This window comes from Sceloporus occidentalis, unplaced genomic scaffold (genome assembly GCF_023333645.1).
Source record: "Sceloporus occidentalis isolate IW3139 unplaced genomic scaffold, rSceOcc1.0.p SCAF_3, whole genome shotgun sequence".
Lineage (NCBI taxonomy): Eukaryota > Metazoa > Chordata > Lepidosauria > Squamata > Phrynosomatidae > Sceloporus > Sceloporus occidentalis.
This window is the reverse complement of record NW_028316983.1, coordinates 162,707,765-162,730,242: the sequence shown is the minus strand read 5'-3', so window position 1 is coordinate 162,730,242 and position 22,478 is coordinate 162,707,765. Positions and strand designations below refer to the sequence as shown.

Below are 22,478 nucleotides of genomic sequence, written 5' to 3'. Positions count from 1 at the left end.
TCAACTCCCAGAATCCCCGGCTATTGACCAACATGGCTGAGGGCTTCTGGGAGCTGTAGTCCAAAAAAGATCTCTTAAGGGGCAGCACAATAATTGGGCTTAGGCCCCACTGTTAAAGAGCTCTCTCTCTCTCTCTGGAGCGTGCTTTGCTTTGGGCCTAACTCGGGGGCCGTGACTGTTTACTGTATCACTGTTCGAAAACTCCGCGGCCGGCCAGTCCCTCCCCGTCGCCCTTTGACTCTGCGGCCGAGGCGGGCCTGGGGCGGAGGCTGAGGAGGAGGAGGGGAAACGCCGCCCTGGAGGAGAGAGAGGGACGTGGTGGAGGCGGCGGCGGGCCGGCATCTCCTCCTCCTCCTCCTCCTCCTTTCTCGGCCTCCTTCCACAACCGCCGCCATGGCAGCCACTCTCCGCCCCGCCGCCGCCGCCGCCTTCGTGGCCTTGCTTCTGCTTCTGGGCTGCCTCGTCGTTTCGTGGGGGGCTGAGGCCGAGCAGCAGGAGGAGGAGGACCCCCACGCGCGGCACCTCTACACGGCCGAGATGCTCCGCCAGGGCGCCCTCAGCGCCCCGCACTTCGTCATGTTCTTCGCCCCCTGGTGAGGAGCCCGGGAGGCCGGCTCCGGGGAAGAAGAAGAAGAAGGGGCCCCGCTGACGTGGCGGCAGGCCCCCTTCCTGCACCTCGCCCTCCCGGCTCCCCTTCCGCTTCTCCATTGAAACTAAGTCAATTAATGGCCATATTAATATATGGTTTGAGTGCTCAGGGTTCGAATCCGCCTTTAACAGTGGTTCCCCCAAATTGTGCCCTTTAAGAGGGTTTTTTTTGGACTACAGCTCCCAGAAGCCCTCAGCCATGTTGGCCAGTGCTATGGGATTCTGGGAGATGAAGTCCAAAATGGGACCACTGTCTAAGCACCTTTGAGACTGGCTGGAAGAAAGGAGTGGGCAGCATGAGCTTTCCTAGACTTCAGTCTCCTTCCTCAGATGCTTTTTACTGAAGAGGCTGAAGCCTAGGAAAGCTCATGCTGCAAATTCCTTTCTTCCAGTCAGTCTCAACCTGTGCTCTTTACAGGATTTTGGACTTCAGCTCCCAGGATCCCAGACTATTGGCTAACATGGCTGAGGCTTCAGGGAGCTGAAGTCCAAAATCTCTTAGAGGGCACAGTTTGGGTATCGCTTGAGACTGAAAGAAAGAAGTTGGTAGCATGAGCTTTCCTAGGCTTCAGCCTCCTTCCTCTTCAGTAAACAGCATCTGAGGAAGGAGACTGAAGTCTAGGAAACCTCATGCTGCCAACTTCTTTCAGTTAGTCTCAAGTAGTCCCCAAACTGGGTGACATTATTATTATTACCTTGGGCAAGTTGCACACTCTCAGCTTCAGGGTGGCCAGACATGTCCTCCTTTTTCAGGACACGCCTTCCATTTCTTAATGAATACTAAGTTAATGTTTGAAGGGATGCAAGTGGTTTGAGTGCTGGCCTTGCCTCTGGAGTTCAGGGTTCAAATCCCTGCTCAGCCACTGGGTGACCTTGAGCAAGTCACACACTCTCAGCCTCAGGGTGGCCAGACATGTCCTCCTTTCCCTGGGCACCTCCTCCTCCATGCCTTCTGTCCAGGAGGAATTCCAGAATGTCCTCCATTTTGAGCATGAATTTATATACATCTATGAGTGTCTTTAGTTTTGCATTTAGGATATCTGGCCACCCTGCTTTTTTCCAAGGCATGTTGTTCATTTCCACCTTCTGTCCTGGAGGAATTCAAAAATGTCTTCCATTCTGAGCATCACTAAGAAACATGAATTGATATTTCTAGATGTGTTTCTAGCTGTTATTTGGGCAATGTCTTTCATTTTCCTTGAATGTCTTCCATTTTGCAGTGCCTTCCCCTCCTTTGTAGGGAAGACATCTGGTCACCCTGCTGAGAATCCACCCACTTCCAGGGGATTTAAATGGCCCCAGAAGGCGGTGGGGGATTTGAGGATCTCCTCCTCAGAGGATCTCCTCAGCAGCCCTCTTAATCTCCTCTGGCCAGAATCTACTGAGCTCAAATGGTGGCTTGCTTCCCAAATGCCACCAGTGAACTTTTGGGGGGACTGTGGAGGTAGAATTGCTGAGAATACTGCTGAGTTGAACTAGGAGAGTTAATTCAAAACACGCTTCCTTCCCAGTGTATAAATAAACATTTGAAAGGGTATAAGTGGGTACTTTTGGCTGCATCCACACTATAGAAATAATCAATTTTGACACTGCTTTAATTGCCATGGCTCACTGCTATGGGATTCTGGAAACTGTAGTTTGTTATGGCACAACAGAGAAGGTGAAATGTCTCACGCTACTACAGTTCCCAAAATTCCATAGCATTGAGCCAGGGCAGTTAAAGCGGTGTCAAACTTGACTATTTCTGCAGTGTGGATGCATATGTATGTGTGTGGTGTGTGTGTGAAAACCACCTGGTTTTGCTAGTTAGGATTAGCTGGTGCAGGTTTTCAACATGTTCCCCATCTTAAAGATAGCTGAAGTGCAAAAGTTGGATGGAATTGCACTAAGCCATCTTTAGTCCTTAGGACATAGAAGGTTTAAAATAAAAAGCATGAAGAAGCAAATGATTGGTTGGAGCAATTAATTTAGGATTGCTTGCTCATGTGCTCACATTCTTTAAAAATGCAAATACAGTCGTTTTTTAAGAATATGAGCACACATGATTGCCAGTGCAAAAGTTATCCCAAGTAGCTAGCTCTCGTAAATAGTTGCTTACAATCATATAAGGCTGAGCTGTGCAACATCCAAGGTTGGAGAGGTTGATTCTGTGATATATTTTTTAAAGGCAGTGTCTGCCATAAGGAGATGAATGAGTGTTAAATTATGCACAGAGGGACCAAAAAGTTCCTTACTTTATATATAGTCAACATTTCATGTGAATGGATTCTGCACCCACAGATTTAACCATCTTGATTTTGCCATTTTATATCAGGGATACCATTTTACTGTGTATAGTGGGACTTCAGCATCCATGGATTTTGGTGTTAGCGGAGGTCCTGGAACCAAATCCCAGCAGTAACAAAGCCCCACTGTATGTTTGACTGAGTTGGATCTGGTTGATCTGGTGAGGAAAGGGATGCTGTGGTTGGAGATAGTGCACTGAAAATATTGATCCAGTTTACAGCTCCTGTGAAAAAGGCAAATTGCATGTTGACAATCATCAGAAAAGGAATTTAATATAAGCTGCCAATATTATATTGTCTTTACAAGAGTGTGTGCTGTGTCCACACTTGAAAACGGTGTACTGTACTGATCTTGTGGAGCAGGAAAATGTGCAGAAGGCAAAAGCATAAACAGGCCTATATGCCCTAAATAGCAAGGATTATAGGTTTTACTTTTTCCCCCATGCAGAAAATTTGCATTTGAGTCTTTTGGGCTTGGTAAAGGCAAATAAAAAGGCAAGTAAGTAACTGGGTCTACAGTTTGATGGTACAGTTATTCTACTTTAATTGTCATGGTTCCATCCCATAAAATTCTGGGATTTGCTGTGGACGGAAGGGCATTGGAAATGCTCAGCCAGATTATTCTAGTGCTTCTCTAAGCTACAAATTCCCAGATTCCATAAGATGGAACCATGACAGTTAAAGTGGAATAATAGCACTATAATTGTGTAGTGTGAATGAGCCCCTGGTGTGGAAAATGTTCACAGGAAGAAGTTTTTTCCTTTTCCTGGAAACAGACCATCAAATGAAGCCAGGATAGACAAGCAAGGCAATACAGTGGGCCCTTGATATTGATGAGGTTTGGTTCCAGGACCCCACATGGATACCAAAATCCGTGGATGCTAAAGGCCCATTAAATACAGTGGAGTAGTAAAATGGTGTCCTTTACATAAAGTGGCAAAATCAAGACTTACTTTTGTAATATAATATATATATTCAAACTGTGAATGATTGAGTCTGTGGATGCAGAATCCGTGGATACATTTTGCTGACTGTATATCTTCACAGGACAACTAAACTATGGACTTTGCTACTGCTCAGTGTAATAATAGCAACCAGCTTCAATGGCCTTTTTAAATGGTGAAGAATACATGGAAGACAAATCTTCAGTAGCTACTAATGATGGTTATATGTTGTCTCTAGTGTTAAAGGGAGAATGCCTCTCAATATCAGGTGCTAGGGAGCATGAGTGATGGAGGGGGAGATGTATGTCCTGCTTGTGGGCATCTGTTTGGTCTACTGTGGAAATATAATGCTGGGCCAGATAGGCCGATTCTAATGGACCAAAGATAAAGTGGAGAAAAAAATCCTTTCCTGAACTAGAAGCTATTTTCAACAAAGATCCATAGAAAGTTAGTTCATGTAGCCATAGTAATTCTCCACACCCTAGCCCCTTTATTTTGGCTCAGTGTTTGATCAAGCCTGGCATAGAACTTATTTTTACTGTGACCATTGTTAAGAATTTATAAAATGCCTTTTTGTTTACAGAACCCATAAGAAGTGTACTATTAACCTCAGATAAACTCTATACAAAAGTAGTTTCTAGGCTGTTTTCTTTGTAAGCAGCTGCAGCTTCTACAATAAATGCAAACACCTAATTAAGAGTTCATATCTTTTCCCAGGACTCAGCCTAAAGGAGGCAAGGCAGCAGGGGAAAACAAATACTGTATGGGGAACTACTTCCAAAGCTAATGGCTGTATGCACAGATAGTCTACTTGCCATCATAATTAGAAAGTGTTGATCTATGTAGAATTCCTTGAGAAGCAGGGAGATTTTGGCATAAAATTGCCATTTTAATAATTTAGCACTGAACTGATTTTTGTTTCTTTATCTGTTAAAGTGTTCGTTTTATGCTAGGGAATATGCTGCAAATTAGGAGACAATAGCCAGAGAATTTTTATTCAGGAAGTCTATAAAACGTGCACAGCAAGACTTCCCAATATGACCATCATATTTCATAAGAGGACATTACCAAAGGCTTTGAGATCTGCTTCTGCCATTAGACTTTTGCAGCTGAAGATAAGAAAGTGGACAGAAACCTTTTCTAATGCAACATTTCTTTGTGCCATCTTAAGACACAAACTTTCAGAGCTGTCCCCAAGCAATTGGCATCTGAGCTATAGCCAAGAACAGTTAACACTCAGCAGATTGATACAGTCACTCCATGTTTTCTAATGATGGAACAGTTCTGATTCTTCTATATATCTTGCAGCCATCTCTCATAGCCATAGAATAAGGAAATGCTGACATTTTAACACTTTGGCCTGTTGCATTTTAGTTTTCCCATTTGCAGGTATAAACCATTGAGCATCAAGCCTGTTATCAGCTTTGGTTGATACGCCAGCTGCGTCCCTATCTGCGTCCCTACCTGGGCCGGGGGGACCTTGAAACGGTAGTACATGCTCTGGTAACCTCTCATTTGGATTTCTGCAATGCGCTCTACATGGGGCAACCCTTGTACCACCGCCTCTCTCCCTACAATCCGCCTCACACACTCAGGTCAGCCGGGAAGCAATTGTTAAGGGTTCCAGAAGCTAGATATACTACCACCACTCAGAGGGCCTTTTCTACCTCGACCCCCAAGCTCTGGAACTCCCTTCCCGGCGAGCTCCGCTCGGCCACCTTGCTGGACCAATTCAAAAAGGAGTTAAAGACATACCTATTCCAGCAGGCTTACCCCTAAACCCTGAAGTACTCCCCCCTCCCCTCTCAGCAGCATTTGTCGCTAGCTTGATATTTTTTAGATTGTAGTAATGTAGATGTATGGTATGAGTTAATTTTATGATGGTTTTTATGGTTGTTGATGATGTTATATTGTTGTGTTTTAATATGCTGTTAACCGCCTTGATCTCTGGAAAGGCGGTATATAAATAAAATTTTATTATTTTATTAGTATTATTATTATTTTTAGTATCAGCCTTGCTTTGTATTTGTTACATGAAAGAGTAGAACAATTTTTGTACCTCAAGTAGTGTTCACACTTTTTGGAAAACGTGGGGTACAATCTTATGCACAGCTACATGGGAGTAAAGAACATTGAGCTGATAGAGACTCGGGAAAAGTTACTCTTGGACTACACAGTTTCAAAATATCCTGCACTGGTGGTGCTGGTAAAGAAGGATTTCAGGAGGTATATAGTCTTCCAAAAGTAATTTTACCAATGTCTGATAAAATTGACTTCTAAGTAAATATAACTTATATAGAACAGAGCTTCACATTTTCGTGTACCAGAAATATTGTGGATTTCTTCTAAGAAGTGAAGGTGTTCCTGCTTTTGATATTATGGAATATTCAGTGAGTCTGCTCTTTAAAAAAGCTATAATTGTAAATCAGATAATTTTCTGTTGCTTGGGTAAAATGGATTTTGTTTGATTTTTAAGATTTCTCTGGCAAACTTGTTCCATTATAGCTGTTTTCCAGTATAGGTTGAGTCTCCCTTGTCCAAAATGCTTGGGACCAGAAGTATTCGGGATTTTGGATTTTTTTAAAATGTTGGATTTTGAAATATTTGTGCACACACACGTGCACACACCTAATGAGAGATGTTAGAGAAGGGACCCAAGTCTAAACCACAGAGATCTAAGATGTCTTGACTTTGATTAGTAGCTGACCTGAAATATGAAGAAATCCTAAGAAAGTTTAAGAATGTGGATAAGCCAGGAGCTTTTAATGAGATCTGCTGCTGTTGGTCTTTGCTTGGAGTTTGAGACGAATCTTTAATTTTTTTCTATGCTTTTCCCTGTGCACTAACATGTTGATTTGATAAAACCATGACACCAAAGTAGACTCATTGAAACAAAGGATTAATATTTGTATTGACTCACCATTTAGTAATAGAGTCAATGGGTCCATTTTACTGAGGAGTTACCAGTATATCAACTCCAACTTAAGGTGATCCTATCATAGACTTTCTTGTATTCTTCAGAGGATGCCTTTCCCTTCCTCTTCAGCTGAGAGAGTGTGACCAGCGCAAGGCCAAACATTGGTTTTATGTGGATTCAGAATCTGGTCCACAAGAGTGCTAGTCCAGCATTCAAACCACTACCTTACTCAGTTCATGTCTTAAAAATACCTGCTTGTTTGATTTTCTGTGAAAAGGGTGGGCAACTGTGGCTGTCTACATGTTTTTGGAACTTAAATCCTACAATCCCTCATCACTGGCCATCCTTGCTAAAGCTGGTAGGAGTTGTAGTCCAACAACATTGAAAGCCACTTGTTCCTTAGCCCTGTTCTATTAATTTTATTATTTTACAGTATATTATTAACAGATTGTTAATGTTGATAATAGATGAAAAGCTATCCTGTAGAAGATATTGTCTGTCATGTTTGATCTTATCCCTAAGGAACTCTTGAAAAAAATCCCAAAAACTAGGGTTTTCCCAGAATATAGTTTGAGGAAATACTGCCTGAAAAATTAAATTGGACAAAGACTTTTCTCACAAGCTTAGATGAGACAATAGGCGGGGCCAGAATGGGAAGGCAAACATAAATACAATGTTTATAGTTTCAGTAGTTTTCCTGATGTAGGCAGGTGATTTCAAAATCATGGATAAGATTTATTGCCAGAACATTCATCTTCATTGGTTTTTTTTTTTTTTTTTTTAAATCTCAGGTGTGGACACTGTCAGCGTTTGCAGCCAACTTGGAATGAACTTGCAGACAAATACAACAGTGTGGAAAATCCACAAGTCTACGTCGTGAAGGTGGATTGCACTACAGATACTCCACTATGTTCTGAATTTGGTGTCAAAGGATATCCAACGTATGTGTAAAGGAATATTTAATTCATTCAAGCTCCTACCAGCTTGAAAAGGGCAACAGTGTTGAAATATTTCTAGTGCAGCAAAGGGGCAGCATCCAATAGTGGATGGATTATGCTGCTTCTGCCAGTATGGGCAACACCCTCTTCTTCTTGTGGATGCCTGCACGCCCAAAAACAAGCTTTGGAAGGCCAAGAAATCTTCTGGTGCGCATTTTTGGTGCAACAGAAGGCTGTAGCAGGAGGGGGGGGGAATTCTGTTTTTTGCTGGAATGAGATACCAAGGTGCGCTGTTGGATCTTGGGCATTGTGATTAACCTGTAAATTGTAACAATACCCTGTCTTATCCAGTGCATGCTATATGTTGTGTCTTTACATGAGATTCTATTTTGCCTACACACACACACACCATAGTTGTTTAGCTAGCAAGCAATTTTATAGTAATGAGATGGTTGTAGTTTTGAAAAATCCTCTTAATATTATTTATTGCTCAAATTATTTTGCATAAGTCAATAAAAGTAGTATGGCAATAATATCTGCAAAACATTTTCTCATTGTTGCCTCTTGATATGGGGGAAAGTGTACTAAATCCACCCATATGTTTGCCTATACCTGGATAAGGACAGCTGTGTAAATGCACCAGGCTGATGTAACAGTTTTAACAGCTAGCAGAAAGTGACTGATTTGCTGTTAGGTTGGAGTGAATGGACCACACCCAATCTGCTATAGTAATTACTGAGCATTTCCTTACTTCAAGGTGTGTTCTGTTGCCAAATCAGGAACAAAATGAATAATGAAACTTGAAAGTTCAATTTACACTTCCAAAAATCTTTCTGAACTTCTTGGCTAGACAGTTTGTTATGCTGGGATAGGTATAATGCAGCACACTGAATACCTCTTTCTGCAAAGTTTGAGAATAAGCAGGTGAAACCCTCATTATGCCTGCATGTGCCATTCACAGGATGCCAGAGATAGCTTAAGAACTCCTTTGTTAAATCATATCCCACCATAGTGTATTGGTCTGAGCATTGATCTATTACTCTGGAAACCAGAGTTGGAATCCTCACTCAGACATGAAAGAAAACCTTGTGATAGGATTGCCTTAGGGTTGCCAGAAGTCAGAAACGACTTGAGGCACACAACAGTAGCAACAATGCAGCTGTCTAGATGTTGTTGGATTGCAACTCAGAGCAGCCCTAACCAGTGCTACCAATTTTCAGGGGTACTAGGAATTAGTCCAGTTCTGGAGAGCCTCCAATTCTGTTCCCTATGTTAGATGATTCTAGAGAGACAGCTTGTAGCTGAATAATTCCTCATTTTTCTGAAGCTTGCATACCCTCTCAGCCTAACCAGATTCAACTTGTATGAGTTCGAAAGCTTCTCAGTTAGCTATTGCCAAAATGCAGGTAACAAAGATCTAAATATGGCCCGGTACACATGGGCCGTTTGTGATGCCCTCCTCGTGTGCTAGGGTTGCTTGGGGGTGGAGCACTCACATGCCTGCAACCCTAGCACGTGACGAGGGCTGGTGGTGATGACCTATAAAACCCTAAATGGCTTGGGCCCAGGATACCTGAAGGACCGCCTCTCCCCATACATTCCGTCCCGCACCCTCAGAACATCTGGGCAGCAACTACTTAGGGTTCCCGGGGCTAGGCTCGTCTCCACTACCCGGAAGACATTTTCCATCGCCGCCCCGGCCCTTTGGAATACGCTGCCCATAGAGCTCCGCTCGGCCACCTCCCTGGCCCAATTTAAAAGGGATTTGAAGACCTTCCTTTTTGGCACTGCATTCCCCGATTAAGATGTCCTATGGACCTCCTTCCTCTTCACTGGCAAGGGGACTGGCTAACTTGGGGCTTTTTCTGTTTTTCTGTTTTCTATTGTAATGATACTGATGTTTTAATGTATTGTTTTTAAAATGTTGTAAACCGCCCTGATCTGTGGAAGGGCGGTATATAAATAAAATTTTTATTTATTATTTATTATAATGGCGGCGCCCTGTATACATGGGCACCACCATTGTTATGTAAGCGCCACGCAGCATCTGCATGGTGCCACTTACGTAACCAGTGTACTAGTGGTGCACTTGTTATGCTGCCACCGCGGTGTAAAAATACCTGCTTTTCGCAGGTTCTTTTTCCTCCACAGGGAAGCCACGCAGTTTGGTGGCTGCAGTTTACCTGTGGAGGAAAAACAGGTGCCAGCAAGCCACCCTTTTTGGGTGGTGCGTACTGTGCCTACGATTGTTATTGTATATACTCATATACAAATTGACCTCATATATAGGTCTAGGGAAAATTTTAGGACCAAAATCATGGATCTTTTGTTACGTGCCATGAAGTTCTACCCTTGACTTATCCATGGGGTCATATCAAAATTCATTATTTCCCTCCCAAATTTTCCTCCCTTCTTCTCTGTATCTGGATTTCTCCCAACCACCTAACACCACTTCCTTGGTGCTGGAGGAGAAGGTCATCAGATTGGGAAGGGAAATGGGGTATTTGGTGGGCAGAAATATCCAAAGAGAGTGGAGGAGGATGGAGAGAGAAGGTTTTAACATAGGATTGGGAAGGGACTGAATTGGAGTTAAGTGGGGTGTTTGGTGGGAAGAGAAGGTTTCAACATTGGATTGGGGAGGGAAGCGGAGTTAAACTGGTTGTTTGTTGGGGAGAGAAGGCTCTAACATCAGAAGTGGAGAGGGAAGTGGAGTTCAGGTGGGTGTTTGGTGAGGAGATAAGGTTGCAACACTGAATTGTGAGGGGAAGGAATGGATTTAAATGGGGTATATGGTGGGGAGAGAGATCTGGAGGAGGAGGAAGATAGGGAGAGAAGGTTTTAGCATCGGATTAAGAAGAGAATCATCTCTCTCCCTCTCCCTCCCTCCCTCCCTATCTCCCCCCCCCCTCTCTATCCTCTGACTGGGCAACTCTTTCAGAAATCACTGCCCAGGCTCAATTGGGCAATGCTTCTTTCAGGACCGTTCTAAGCATTATTACTTTATTGACCCATACATAGGTTGGCCCAGGATTGTAGGGTCAAACTTTTGACAGAAATTTTTGACTTATAATCAAGTATATACGTTAATCTCAACCAAACTAGACCCATTGAATTGATCACAGTTAAATAAATATTGACTTGCAAGTGCTAAAATTCATTGATCCAGTGGGTCAATTTGAACTAGTAAATGGGTGTAGATTGAGAAAAGTTCATATATGTGAACTATGCATTCTGTTTCTTAATGCTATTAATTCAAGATTTTTGTAACTATTGATGTAAAATGTTTTATAAGATAAATATTTATATTATAGAAATTTTCTCTATACTTCCTAAAGGATGAAGCAGACACATATTTTTTATAATTTCTTCTTGATATGGGGACTAGCTTTCCAGTTTTCTTGCAAAACCATTCTTGCAAGTCAAGTACACAGGATCAGTTCTATCTAACCCTTCCCTTCATGTTTCAGGCTTACCCTCCTCTTTTTCTGTATTTCAGGATAGTGTTTATATTTGCATAGGTTCACCCTTGACATTGCTGAGAAAAATCGTAAACACTTCAAGAACAGTTGCAAAACAGCTCTAGGGATTTGGTAGGGAGGATAAGTATGTTGGTGACATCACAGGCATTAACCTAGCTTTTCTCCAACATACTGGAAATTGAAAGAACTGGTTCATTTAAATAGCTTGATTGAAGGTACTGCATGTTTTGGGGGCAGTCAGACTTTATTCTTTGCCACTTTTAGTTTTACATCTGTCTTCACTTTAAAGATCCTTTGAAAGTTTGCAGAACAATGCCAGAGGTCTGGATTTGTAAAATGCTCTGCTATTGAAATCCACCAAACTCTAAAAATAACAATTAAGAAACCATTGTGAATAGTGGCTGGACTTTTTAGACCTAACATAATGCAATATAAATGTGACTGTTTTCAGGATGTTTCAAGTTTGTATGGCCTTGAAATTATTATTGTCTTTCTTGTATTTGCAGTCTAAAACTACTTAGACCTGGCCAAGAAGCTGCAAAATACCAGGGACCTAGAGATTTTCAATCACTGGAGAACTGGATGCTGGAGACACTAAAAGAGGAATCTAGTGTAAGTTATTAGAGAGGCCATATTCAGGAGAGGAGAGAGTTGGGTATGCCAATAAAATAAAGTGATACTTTGATTGTAGCCCCTTTCCCTTACCTTTTTTGATGATCTTTTTAAGATGAATGTAGGGAGGCATAATTTGTTTAAAATTTAGCAGAAGCAGAGGGTGTAGTTTACAGATTTTTTTTTAGGATCTCCTTACCATTTCCCCCCAAATTTGAGGTAAAAGTAATAAGACTACATTTATAACATGCAATCAACAACAGCCACATTTAATTTACAGGTTAGGAAAAGGACACCTAGATGTGGACAGGCTTTTTAGTCTTTTATCTCTCTGTTGAACAAAATGCAAAGTTCATTAGTATGTGCAAACTGAGGAATCTGTGCTGCCAGCATTGCTGTTTCTGCCTCATTTTTGATAGATGGCTGCCCCTAGTTCATTACTCCAAGAGAATAATATGTCTTCATCTACAATCAGTATAAATATTTTCCATATAAATTATAGTCACAGCTTTACTGTGCGAGCAGCCATATGAACAACCATATCTATGCTAACCATATAATTACATATCTATGTAATGTTGATGGTTTTGTAATATTTATTTGTTTATTTGATTTATGGTAGGAAAAAGAATCTGAACCAGAGCCTTCCAAAGTCCCTGAATCAAGGCAAGGCCTATATGAGATTTCAGAAGCCAATTTCAAACTACATACATCGGAAGGTAACTTGATACTGCAAATTCTTTTTTCTTTTTTTCTTTTGGAAATCATGTTTCAGTGTATATAACTGTGATCTAGAACTACATAGCAACATTATATAACTAATGAACAAAATCTATGCCACACAAGGCATCAACATCAGATCCCTGCAAATCCTCGTGGCAACTGTTCTGTCAATCTCTGAAAAGAGTGATAACAGAAAGGCCTCACCCATCTCTGCACCTTGCAAGTGGGAATAGAGAAGTGAAGAAAAGATTTCAGAAAAGTTACTTTACATGCCAGCTGGTGAATTCCTGGAGTTGTAGTAACTAACAGTAATTTTTCAGGTTCTGGTGGAAACCTCCCTTTTAGGCTGCATCTACACTGCAGAATTAATGGAGTTTGACACGACTTTAACTGCTATGGCTCAATGCTATGGCATTCTGGGATTTGTAGTTGTGTGAGATATTTAGCCTTCTCTGTCAGAGCTTTGGTGCCACAACAAACTACAAATCCTAGGATTCCATAGGATGCATCCATGATAGTTAAAGCAGTCTCAAATGACATTAATTCTGCAGTGTGGATGCAGCCTACATTGTGGTTTGCTTTGATGGATTCTGAAGAGTGGTCAAGATCCCTTCCTCAGCTCTAGTCTAGAGGAAGCAGGTCAGCACAAAATGGTAGATAGCAGAAGTGGTCTGGACCACATTGGCTACTCCCCAACCAAATAACACCCATCCTTTCCTTTTAAAGGAAAGAGCTGGTGGAAGCTGGTTCAGAAGCAGTAGCTAAGGCACTCAGAGCCTTTTAGTTTGTTTACCTGAAGAGCAAATCCCTGTTCCACTTGGCAGTAACAAATGGAGCAGTGGATTGTCTTGCCCTTTGGTAGCATTGCAATGTAATGTTAGCAACTGGGGGCTCGTCTACAGCGGCCAGAATACTCTGGGCTGCTTATAAGTATTCTGGCCCTGGAGCTGCCCAAGATTTCCCTCATTATCTCTGCTCTCCGCCCTCTACGCACTCATCTTGCTGTGCTGCCCAACACCACTGCCATTTGTGTGATTCACTCTCTCTAAGATCAGAAATGAGGTGCCCAACATTGTTCACATGGCTGGGCGCCTCATGGTGACCATAGAGGGAGCAAAATACAGCACTGGCAAGGGTGCTAGGCAGCACAGCAGAACATGTGCATAGACAGCCACCCAGCATCGCTCTGGAGTGCTCCTGATTTTCAAGAAAAATCCAGAGCAAAAGGTGAGGGTCTTTTTATGCTGGTTTAGCCAGAGATAGGGCAGATTTTGTGTGGAACTGGCCTTCCTGTATGAACACAGTCTGCACTTGAGTTGGGGCTTTGGCCCTGTGTCATGTAGACAAGTTGTGGTGAGGCTGCGGGGAAAGTGGTGTAATTGGCCCATGCAGACACACCCAAAGATTCCATGTCTATTTCAAAGCAAGTCTTACTGAGTTCATTGGGACTTTTTCCCACAAACATGTATTGGAAGAACAACTTTATACATTCGGATAAAAATTAAAAGATAGGAATAAAGGAGGGAACTAGTAGCAACTTTGGGACTGATACATCTCAACATAGACTGAAACATCTATCTCAAAGGTGCTGCTTGATCCCTCTCGCCGCATCTCTCTTCTCCTTATCCTGAAACAGACCTTGAAACTCTTTATAAATTTAGAGCAATATTTTCTTCTATCAAGAGGTCTCATTCTCCAGGGGTGAGGGTGGGAGGAGGGGGGAAACTTGGTAGGTAATGCTATATTGCTTATGGAAAGTGACATAGCCAAAAGTAATGTTCTATTTGCACCAAAACTGGGTAGGGCATTCCTCAGTTTCTCTTGGTTTCCCATGTCCATTCCATCCCCCCCCCAGCTCCTCTCTTTCCCCCCCTTTCTCCTCATCCCCCTCTCCTTCCCCTTATTTTTTTCTCTTTCTTTTCCAGTCATATAAAATAAAAGTAGGCCCACCCCTGTTCTAACCATGCGGTCCTTTGTAAAGAAGACTTCAAGGTGAAGCAGACAGGCTGGAAGGAGCAGCTAGAAGCTGCTCCCAGCCCGATTGCCCCAGAGGTGCAGCAAACCCATGTTGTGGCCCCAAGGGAGCCTTCTCCCATGACCCCAAATAGGAGTGGAAAAGATCTGCTCCCTCTAGGGCTGGTTTCAGGCTGCCTTAGGTGGCCTCAGCATGTCACTGGAGTGGCTGATGGGCTCTCCAGGGGCATGTGTCATAAACATCACACTCCTGGAGCATCCAGAAGCCGCCCCCATCTGTTTCAGGTCTTCATGAAGTTTTGTTTTCAAATGTTTCCATATATTTCTATAAAACAAATATTAGTTCCTAATAGCCAAAATGTGTTGTTATGCATGGCTTAAACATATTGAAAGTACCTCACATAATGCGCTCGTAAATCTTAACAGCAATGCTGTAAGATAAAAGGTTGCCATCACTGGCTACAATCCTGTATGGCTCAGTGCAGCATCATTGTTCCAGACATAGACCTTTATGTACCAACCCCCCTACACTTACTGTGCAACCCCTGAAGCCCATGACCATTTTGTTCCTCATGGGGAGCAGACAGGATCAGAGAAGCATATGGCTGTGTCCTCTTAGCCAAAAACTGCAAAATTATCCTCCCCTGATATCTGCTAGGGTCTCAGTGATACTGTAATCACATCTCATGTGGCTATGGTGACATGTATATGCCATGAAAAGGATGCCAGCCATTGTCTGCATACTGCAGACCTAAAGAAGAGACTGAGTGAAGCGAAGATCTATATAAAGACAGACTCCAGATCTCCAAAGGTCTGAATGAATAGAACTCTGCTTCTTCATCTTCTTCTTTTTTCCTCTCTCTCTTAAAGGCAATCACTTTATCAAATTCTTTGCCCCTTGGTGTGGTCACTGTAAGGCATTGGCACCAACTTGGGAACAGTTGGCTCTTCTCCTTGAAAATTCAGAATCAGTCAAGGTTGGCAAGGTAGGTTTGATTGGTGAGTTAGCTAAGTCTTCTTAACTTGTATATTTATTCCAGTGGTAGCATTTGCAAAGAAGAATGTTGTTTGTACATAAACCACAGTTAACTTTTACAGTCCATCCTCGCCTTACGCGGAGGGATCCGTTCCGGATCCCTCCGCGTAAGGCGAATTCCGCCTATGCTCAAGCCCCATTCAGTTGAATGGGACGCGCCGCCCCTTCTGCCCCGTGTGCGCGCCACGGCTTGAGCGTGTATGCTCAAGGCTGCGTATGGCGCGCCTGCGTATGGCGCGGGCGCACTGTATTAACTTGGTGTTAGAGTCTTTTTGATAAGCCATCATCCTGCCTTGATTTTTTTTTTAAAGATCACTGGGTACATGGTGTGTTAGATAAAATAGTTACCACACTACTTACCTCTACTTGTGTGTTGTAGCAGCTGGAAACATGCCCTTTGCAAGATTGTTGATACAGGAAGAATTCTTACTCTTTGTGGGCAAGTGTATGAGTAGTTAATATGAAAACAGCTATACCAGGGCCTTGTTATTTTAAAGAAGGAAAAGGCAGTCCCTGCAGCTTACTTTTATGATGATGGAGCCCTTCTTTCCATCTTCAGGCAGATGTGTGTGGGTGTTGGAACAACTTCAAGTAACTATAAAAACAGAAGTGTAGTCATATTGTTGGCTTTCTGGTGGAAAAGATTGCTCTCCCAGCCTGTGCTGTTCTGGGTACACCATTAAATGTCTTAGACAAAATAAAAGCCTAAATCCAGAGAGGTTCAGCATCTTTTTAATGGCAAACTACCCATGACATTCAAACATGTCATGGAAGGAGGACCCTACTTTGGGGTTGGAGGGGGGAGGTTATATGTGCATGTTAAGTCAAAGTTGTGGGGTGGGTGGTTGTTAATGAAAAGTAATTTGCTGGCAGAGAAACAGCAGGTTAACTCTTTCCTAGCTGCCCAATTTTTGTTCTATGTTCCCTTCCCTGTTGCTTCCCTCTTCCTCCCATGAGTTCATAGGTGGCTTTATGCAAGGAATCCTACATGGAGAAAATCAATTGGAAGGGAAAATGAAGAAATGCTCTGTCACTCGTGACATCTCTGTCCAAATAGCCCCTTCCAAAATAACTTCATTTTGAAACAAAACCAAAACACAGTATTGTTTGCGTACATAACTAAAGGGTTTGCCTTATTTTCTACTTCTCATAAGCTAGTTAGATCAAGCATTCATGTACAATCTCTGTAATTTGTATGAAGTCACTGTACTTACTTCCTTGGAAGTAAGGCCCACTCAAGTCAGTAGGTCTTACTTTTGAGTAGATATGTATAAGAGTTCACTGTAAATTTCTTGCACAGGGTTGCAGCTCACTAGACTGCTGAACATTATGCATTGCAATGGGACAGAGGACAAAAATTAATAGAAACTAGGCAAGAAGTCCTTCTCCTATCACTGGTTTTGCTGAACTTTTCATTAATGTTAAATAAACTTGTGGCAAACCAGTTTATCATCTGAAGTATCAGGTTCTGGCAACTAATCTGTAAAAGAGCTACTACTTGATAGGCATTTTTGTACCATTAAATTATCTTTTATGCCAGCCCTTTCACATTTGTCAGTATATTTCCATTCTTCAAATTGGCATGTTGAAATTAATATACTGGATCCACACTGTGTCACACTTCAGATGAACTTGAAGATAGTGAAGCTTGAATTAGTCATGAGCAGTTAGTCCAGTGGGACCAAAGCATGACTAATTTAATCTGGAACCAGCCCATTCTTGATTTTTCTAGAATACATTATTTGCTTGTTCTGGTTTTACTCTCAATAACTAGTAGTGTTGCTTTCAGTACTTGACTTTCTGCATACTTGTCTCAGAATCCTAATTTAGCACCTGGTCATTTCTTTGGTTGGGTTCTGAATTGCCACTCTGCAGTTAACAGGTTAAAATACTACCTGATCACTTTCTATTGTTTCTTGTGATCAGAAACCAGAATGGTCCCAGTTGACATGTGCCTCTGATGTCCTTTCCTATAGTTTACTAATGTTTTCTCACATTTCTGATCATTTTCCTTCTTCTTGTTTCAGAGTCCTTTTTCTTTCTTCTCTTTTCCCCCTCTAGTTTCAAAGCTCATGTTCTTTTTAGCCATCTTTTTGATTTATGGATTATTGTGATTTCATCTGCCTTCTGTTCCTCTTTTTCTGACTTTTAAGTCCTGACCTATCCCCCTCCTCCTTTCAACTCCTTATCATGACGTTGCTGTGTATATTCACTTTCATTCTGAATTTTCTGCATAACATTGTCTGTGTCTCCTAGAATCTTTTGCTCTAACCCTCTGCTCTCACATTCCCATTTGTTGTACAGTGGGCTCTTGAAATCTGCTGGGGTTTGGTTCCAACCCCCCCCCCCCCCCCGGTTGATATTAAACTCTGTGGATACACAAGCCCCATTATATACAATAGTGTAATAAAATGGTGTCCCTTATATTAAGTAGCAAAATCAAGGTTTGCTTTTGGGATTTGTTTTTGGGGCCATGGGTAGGTAGAGACTGGAAAAACAATTATTTTCTGGTTGCAGCAGTATGTCTGCAGCAAATAATGCAATAAAGCTTGAACTGGAAAAGAATGGGAGTCTATGCCAGTTGATGCTATGCTGTGCTAGCTATGTGTGCCTCCCTACAAAAGGCAAGGTAAACAGCAGCTGAAAAGAAAGAACAAATAAGCTTGCCTCTCCAGCTACACCCAGAATGTTTAAAAAGCCACCTAAATGAAAATCATAAGGAAAGTGGAGGCTAGTGATAAATAAATAAATAAATACCTGGATGCAATTTTGAAAAAAGTTTGAAGTGGTCTCTAGAACATTCAAAATGTTTTTCCTGACTTTTCCAAGGCTTACCTGAACTTTCACATGTGCATATATATTTTATTATTTTTTTAAAAATAAACATTTATTGAAACATGCTGAACTGTTTTTCTTTTTTGTTCTGTGGGAACCAATCCCTATTCTTTCCATGTTATATCCCTCTCGGATATCAGAGTTTTTGTTAAAGTAGTAATGCTCAGGAGCATGTGATACTTTTAAAGGCCTTTCTTCATTATGCTAAAGGTTTCGTATACATTCTCACACTGTACTGTGCTAATTTTTGCTAAAAAGAATTGCTCATTACATTTTTCTTTGGTCATCCATTAATCATGTTACACCTGGACATGTTTCTCTTCATTGATCTCTTCTACTTGTCCTTCTTTGGCTTCTCTTCTATCTCTTCTGAACGTCTTCAGGCTCCCCCCCCCCCCCCCATGTACTTTCCAGTGATCTAATTTTAAAGGTCTAACTAAGCATCCACTTCCATAAGCTGTTTCATATCACCACACTTCCACTCTCACAGCATCTTTGGTACAGAACTCTTTTGTTTGGTGGGCCTCTTTGTCATCTTCTTTTAAGAAATGATTTAAAATGCATTACCTCTTTGTTTGTATTTTCATCATCATGAAATTCCATGATGTTTTTCTTTCATTTTTTCCTCATTTTTCAGTTAATTACTGTACAGATTTTACTTTTTTTTCCTTTAATTTATCCTTTTCTTATCCTGTGAGTACAGAATTTTCCCTCTTCCTCATTTTCTTCATTTTTTAAAAAAGATTCAATCCTGCAAGCAGGTTAATGTGCATTTAATTAATGTATAATATCTAGTGTATTTTTGATGCATTTATAAATAATAAATATTCATGTTGCATTCAGTTTCCTTCAGCCTTTTTAATGTCAGGTGCAAGGTTAAATATTATAGAGCATCTGTTTTAGATCTCAGGTTGTCAGTGCTTTCACATCTCACTATGTGAACTAGAGTTTTACTTGGTCCTTTTGCATTTATTTAATTTCGCTAAATTATAGGTGGACTGCACACAGCATTATGAAGTCTGCTCAGCTAACCAAGTGCGTGGTTATCCAACCCTGCTTTGGTTCAGAGATGGAGAAAAGGTGAGGTCTTTATGAATGAACCCTGTATGTGAAATTGGAGCCTTTGAATAGTATGAGAGATTGAACTAGGTTCCTTCAGTCCTATCCTGACTGAAAACCTGGAGACCTAGCTGGTGAAACTGAACTATGGAGCACATGAGTTGGAAACTGCCTGCTAAAAGAAATGGTCCTTTTGTTTTAAGGAGTCTGATCTTACTTGTTTTTACAAATACTTCCAACTTCCACTGTTTTTATTGAGAAGGTAAAAGCGTTTTCTCTAGGCATTTTTACATCCTCCAGTGCAATTCTGTTGTATGCTTCTGCTAGACATTGGTCATTTCAATAGGGTTTGTCATTATCTACAGTTTCACTTTTGAATAGTAAGTCTGGCAATGTATCTCCTATGGATACAGGGGCCACACTGTACATTGTTTTAAAAACTTTTAAAATCCCATTACTGTTTAATATGCTTTTAGCCTATTTGAATTATTTTTATTCTTTTAAACAGTGTAACCTTTTGTTTTAATGTTATTTGTAAGCTGTCCTGAGATATTTTGATGTAGGGCAGGGTAAAAATATTTTAATAAAGAATTAATAAATACTTTGGGAGCCTTGCAGAATGCCCTTCCCTCCCTGGAACATTATGTTCCTTGCTCTTTCATTATGTTTTTCCCTCTGCTTGCTTGGGGCATCATATATCTCTTCACCTTCCTCCAAATTTAGACTGATAGCCAAAATATTGTCCCTTCTGAACACTGTACATTGCCACTGTCTAAATTTGCTTAATGATTATATAAGCCTAATTTCCATTGATTTTGTTGTAATTTTACACCTGTATAATTCAAATGGCTGTCACAGGGCCGAAACAGACATCCCTTTTAAGCTCACTTCCAGGTGGCTGCCCAGACTTGGGCGGCTTCAAGGCATTCTGATGCGTGGTTTTTGCATGCCGTATGCTGCTGAAATGTCATGAAGCTGTGGCGAGGCCAGGAAAGACGGCTCTTACCCAGCCCAAATAGCGGATCTTTTTCACTTTTATTTGGGCTGGGTTCAAGGTAGATTGGGGTCGTAGCATCTTTGCCGTGGCCCCAATCTGTCTTTGCCTCTTCAGGGTCGTCTGTTCCGGGAGGATGTCTTGATAGACAAAAACCAAACCAAACTACCCCTAACCAAACCAAACTACCCCTAACTTGTGGAATTGATTGCACTGAAACTAATGTCTTGGCGTGATAAAGTAGACTGAGGTCCATGAAACCTTATGTAAGGAATATTTTCTTGTTTCGTCTTGAAGGTGCTGCAGGATTCCTCTGTATCTTTTTACCTTCGGTAAATGGTCACTAAATTAATAGTGCAGATGGTTTATTTGTAGGTTGACCAGTATAAAGGAAAAAGAGATCTGGACTCTTTGAAAGAATATGTAGATTCCCAGTTACAAAATTCAAAAGAAGCCTTGGGTGATGTTAAGCCCACTGAAGCACCACCACTGCCCAGGGAGATCACTCCTGAGGAAGAGGTAGGTCCTGATTTGCTCTTGAATTAAAGTCTTATCCATACTGTTATTTCCCCTAGTGGCTTACATTACATTACATTTCTGGTGAAATTCTTGTCATAATTAGCAATACATTTTGGACTTTGGGTGGAGACGATGGTGTATGAGATGTCTCTGCTTTGTGCTCTGAGGCAGAGAAAGCTAAGCAGCTGAATAATGTGGCAATTAGCAGTTAATTAGGCAGGAGAACACTCTCAGGACAAGCGAGCATGAGATTGTCCATATGTGCTCAGGATTGTGGCTTTCTTGTGAGGAGACTGATGAATTAGCAGCAGTTGGAAATGAGTTTTGAGCAGTGAGGAGCCCAGAGATTAACAAGCTCAGGCTATTAATCAAGCCTTTAAAAGGATATTGAATCCATAAATTCTCCACTTTCTTAACCACCTTTAACAACTTAATATGCAAATGAAGAGAGTTCTTCTGATGATGAAAATAAAGTTTCTGTGAGTTTTCTTCTTCCTTTAACCAAAACTGAGGAGGGAGAGCTTTCTTACAAATTTTTTCATATTCATTGGGGATCCGTTCTGACCCCCTGCCACCACCACCACATAGATAAGCAAAAACATAGGATCTCAAGTCCCAATGTCCTCAGTGGCAGGTATGATGTGCACACAGCTGTGTGCTCATACCTCTATTGAAAGCAAAAGGGCTTGCCATCCGCGGATGCTTAAATCCACAGATGGAAGCCTGTGGATATCGAGAGTTTGCTGTAATAAAAAATAGCCAAGATGTGGTTTAAAAAAAATTACAAGAGAAAGTAGTCTTAAAAGACATAAGACTTTTTACTTAACCATTGACTTTGTTTTGAGAATGCTGAATATTAGTCAGTCCTTCTTATACACGAATTTCTTATACATGGATTCAAGCATCCGTGGTTTGAAAATGTTCAAAAAAGTATACATTTCAAATGTCAAACCTTGGTTTTCCATTTTTTATAAGGGACACCATTTTGCTATGTCATTATATTTAATGGGACTTGAGCATCCATGGATTTTGTTATCCACGGGGGATTCTGGAACCAAACCCCAGCGTATACCAAGGGTCCACTGTATTTTGTAAAGAGCTTATTCTAGCGCGGGAAAGCATTTTATTTTTATTTTTCAAAAGAAGATAAGGCTGAGAACAACCAGATGGTGGCATTAGTATGGAGACAGCATGGAAGTTATAAAGTTTCAGAGTCTTGCTTTTGTTTTTAACCCTATAATTGCTGGATCTGCGAAAGATAGAGTTTTCTTCAGGAACCTTACAGATGTTGAAGGAGATGAGACATTTGAGCAATTAACTTAAAAACTTGAAACAGGATCTGAAAGAAGACTGGAAATCTGAAGTTGAGCAATTTAAAGAAGCAATAAAAGAACTGATTGAGTTTGCAAAGCTAAAGGATGATAAAGTGGAAAATTTGGATGTAAGTAAAGAGAAGAAAAAAGATTTGGCTGACCTGTTTTTGGGATTAAAGAAATGGAAAAGAAAACATGAGAC

The 22,478-nt window shown here is 41.3% G+C and overlaps 1 protein-coding gene across 1 annotated transcript in view; it reads left to right on the top strand.

The window, feature by feature from the left end:
- The first annotated feature begins 347 nt into the window (after positions 1 to 347).
- Positions 348 to 22,478, top strand: part of TXNDC5 (thioredoxin domain containing 5) — a 34,484-nt gene continuing 12,353 nt past the window's right edge. Inside the window, exons 1-7 of the mRNA XM_089516701.1 lie at positions 348 to 593; positions 7,586 to 7,735; positions 11,718 to 11,823; positions 12,446 to 12,542; positions 15,391 to 15,506; positions 19,385 to 19,471; positions 20,820 to 20,963. Coding sequence (XP_089372827.1) covers positions 394 to 593; positions 7,586 to 7,735; positions 11,718 to 11,823; positions 12,446 to 12,542; positions 15,391 to 15,506; positions 19,385 to 19,471; positions 20,820 to 20,963 — 900 coding nt within the window. The 5' untranslated portion in view covers positions 348 to 393. The remainder of the gene's footprint in view (positions 594 to 7,585; positions 7,736 to 11,717; positions 11,824 to 12,445; positions 12,543 to 15,390; positions 15,507 to 19,384; positions 19,472 to 20,819; positions 20,964 to 22,478) is intronic.